This window comes from Pelodiscus sinensis, chromosome 30, assembly GCF_049634645.1.
Source record: "Pelodiscus sinensis isolate JC-2024 chromosome 30, ASM4963464v1, whole genome shotgun sequence".
In the NCBI taxonomy this organism is placed as follows: domain Eukaryota; kingdom Metazoa; phylum Chordata; order Testudines; family Trionychidae; genus Pelodiscus; species Pelodiscus sinensis.
Window position 1 is genome coordinate 14,520,102 of NC_134740.1, and position 2,939 is coordinate 14,523,040.

General features: G+C 63.9%; 1 protein-coding gene across 1 annotated transcript; it reads right to left on the bottom strand.

Moving 5' to 3' along the window:
- Positions 1-2,129: 2,129 nt before the first annotated feature.
- Positions 2,130-2,540, bottom strand: LOC142821321 (ribonuclease-like). The gene has a single exon (XM_075912200.1). It carries the CDS (start codon positions 2,538-2,540, stop codon positions 2,130-2,132), a length of 411 nt encoding a protein of 136 aa, XP_075768315.1.
- Positions 2,541-2,939: the final 399 nt, after the last annotated feature.

Here is a 2,939-nt window from a genome sequence, read left to right on the forward strand (position 1 = left end):
AGCGGGCCTACCCGTTCGGGGGGGGCATCTCCCGGCTCCGATCGCTGCCCCCAGGGGAGCCCCTGCAGCCGCCCCCGGCCACCAGCGATGCCTGATGCCGGCTCCACGCCCCTGTGGTCCCGACCCCGTGGCCGGAGGAGGTGCGAGTAGAGCCCCCCCTCCAGTGAAACTGGAAGCTCCTTTTGTGAAACTGACTCGTTCTCCGGGACGCCAGCCGGAGCCTCCCGCCAGTTCAGGGCTGTGTTGGAGCCCAGGGGAACGGTGTCACGGCTGTCGGTGAACTCCAGCCCCGCAGCCTCTCTCGGGCATTGGAGAGTGAAATTCCTTGGCAGAAGAACTGGGCTGCTCTTCCATTGGGATTGGAGACCGGACAGGCCGCCGCTCGGAGCCGGAAAAGCCTGTGGCTGATGCAGCGTCGGTCACATCAGCTCTCTGATCGGTGTAAGTGACGTCACACTTGGGGTGGCTTTTCCACACACACACCCCGCCCCCCCCGAGCGACGTGGAGGGTGAGCATGGGGCTTACAAACCCGACGCAGCCTGCGAGGAGGAGGACGGTGGCGCGTCGTGCATGTGTGACTGGTTGGGGGAGAGACCACAGAGAAGTCCTGCCGACAAGTGCATTGGTCTTGAGGAATACGGCGCCCACTTCTAGAGCCCACGTGCCAGTCCCTGGGGAATGCTGGTATTTCTGGTGCAGAAGCGTGGAGCCAATGGCGTGTAGGGACGGGTTATTGGGGGGGGCAAAGGGGTGCAGGGCTGCAGTGAGGGGGAGGCCAAGAGGCGGGTCAGGATTGGGTGTTGTAAGTAACCCAAGTTGCTCCCCAGCCTCCCCCATCCAAAAAACCTATTAACTGCCCCATCCCTATTAATCAGCTCAGCCCCCAAACCAGCTGGAGCCCTCCCCCCCTCCCTGTGGGTCTAAAGGGGGAGTCTCATCCGGGGAGCATGCAAGCAGCAGCTCAGACACTGAGGGTTGGGCACAGCTGCTCAGCAGAGTTGGAGCGATGTGGCCACTGCCATTGTATCTCTGCGGCAAGGCGGGGGCAGGACACAATTAGGCACCAAACCCGTCCTTCAGCTAGGGGGTCACCAATTGAAATGAATAGGTAGCAGGTTTTAAACACACACAAGGCAGTTTTTCTTCATGCAGTGCACAGTCAACCTGTGGAACTCCTCGCCAGAGGATGTGGTGAAAACCAGGAATTGAACAGGGTTCAAAAAAGAGCTGGATAAATTCCTGGAGGACAGGTCCATCAGCGGCTATTAGCCAGGCTGGACCGGGATGGTGTCCCTAGCCTCTGTCAGCTGCTGGGAATGGGCGTCAGGGGAGGGGTCACTGGATGGGTCCCTGCTCTGTTCCCTCCCTCTGGGGCTCTGGCGCTGGACACTGTGGGCCGACAGGACTCTGGGCTGGACGGGCCTTTGGTCTGACCCAGCCTGGCCGTTCCTACGTTCTCCTGTTATCCCCTCCCACCACACGCTGCCCCTCCCATTAGCCCGCCCGCCCCCCCACGGTCTGGGGCCAGGAGCGAGGGCTGTGAGTATCGCACGGAAACCAAACCGGACCCCGCTGTGCTGGTGAGACCAGGGTCCTGAGAGCCAGCGACCTCCCTTCTCTCACCCCCTCGCCTCCCAACGTTGGGGAAAGGACCCAGGAGTCCCAGCTCCTGCCCCGCTCTCCACTCACAGATGGAACAGGATGGAAACCGGGAGCCCCCGTCTCAGCGGCTAGACCAGCCTCACTCCCAGCAGGTCTCACCGGGCTGAGGGGCTGTCCGGTCTCCCGGGTCCCCTTCCCGTCAAAGACCCTCCCTGGACCCCCAAGGCATCGCACACACACACCGGCGGCTGCTTGGCGGGTCCGTTTATTGCGCTTAGGAAGCCCAGGAAGTCGCAGACAGAGGGGAACCGGCCCCGCACCAGGACGCGGCTAATGGCACATGGCGGGGAGCGGGGATCAGCCGCGCTCAGGTGGAGCCCGGGATCTCAGGAGGGCCAGGCTGGAAGGCCTCGTTTCTCTGGGGCAGATGGGTGAGGGGGCGGGGAAGGGGCGGCCCTACTGGCCAGCAGGCTCTAGGGTAGCGGGGGAGCAGGGAGCGGAGATGCTGGAGCGTCCCTGCAGCCCTCTAGTTGACGACCTTCACAAAGGTCACAGGGACCCCGCTCTTACACGTCACGCGAATCTTTTTGGACAAGCTTGTGCCAATGTAGGTGGATCCCTGGAATTTGCAGCTGGTGAGCTTGAAAGGGCCTTGGCTTGTCACCTTCCCGTTCGGCTTCTTAGCGCAGACCCCGTTGATGGACGCGATGGGGGCGTGGATGAAGGTGTTGTTCTGCTTGGAGATCCCTCGGCAGCGTGTCAGCAGGCTGCAGTATTTGGTGCCGCTGGGGGCTGGCGTCTTCGGGTTGTCCCAGCGCCGCCGCAGGAAGAGGTCGTTGGATGGAGACGGATTTGGCTGCCCGCTGGCCAGAGCCAGCCATGCGCCCAGCAGGGCCAGGGGCAGCAGGAGCGCGGCGCAGGAACCTTTCAGAGCCATGGCTGGGCCGGGGGGAGCTGCAGTGGGGAGAGGCGGGAGATGGATGGAGATCGTGGGGCCCGAACCCCACTGCTCATCCCATTATCCCCCACCCACCCACTCTGCCCCGGAGCCCACCCACACCCGTCCCCCCTCCCACCCACTCTGCCCCCGGAGCCCCCCCCACCCGTCCCCCCTCCCACCCTGCCCAGGCCCGCACCCTCAGACTTGCAGCGCGAGGACTCTGCTGTCGGGGGGGTGAGACCCGGCGCTGTGAGTCCAAGGGGCCGCCCTACGTGCTGTGCAATCTGGGGGTACTGGGTTGCCTCGACTTTTGCTGCACCCCAAGGGGGCTGCAGGGAGGCTCGGGGGTCCCAATTTGGAGGCCCGTGGCAGAGCTTTTCCCTGGATACAGCGCCC

Coding starts and splice junctions, on each gene's coding strand:
- LOC142821321 (XM_075912200.1), bottom strand. CDS start 2,540: ATGGCTCTGAAAGGTTCCTGCGCCGCGCTCCTGCTGCCCCTGGCCCTG.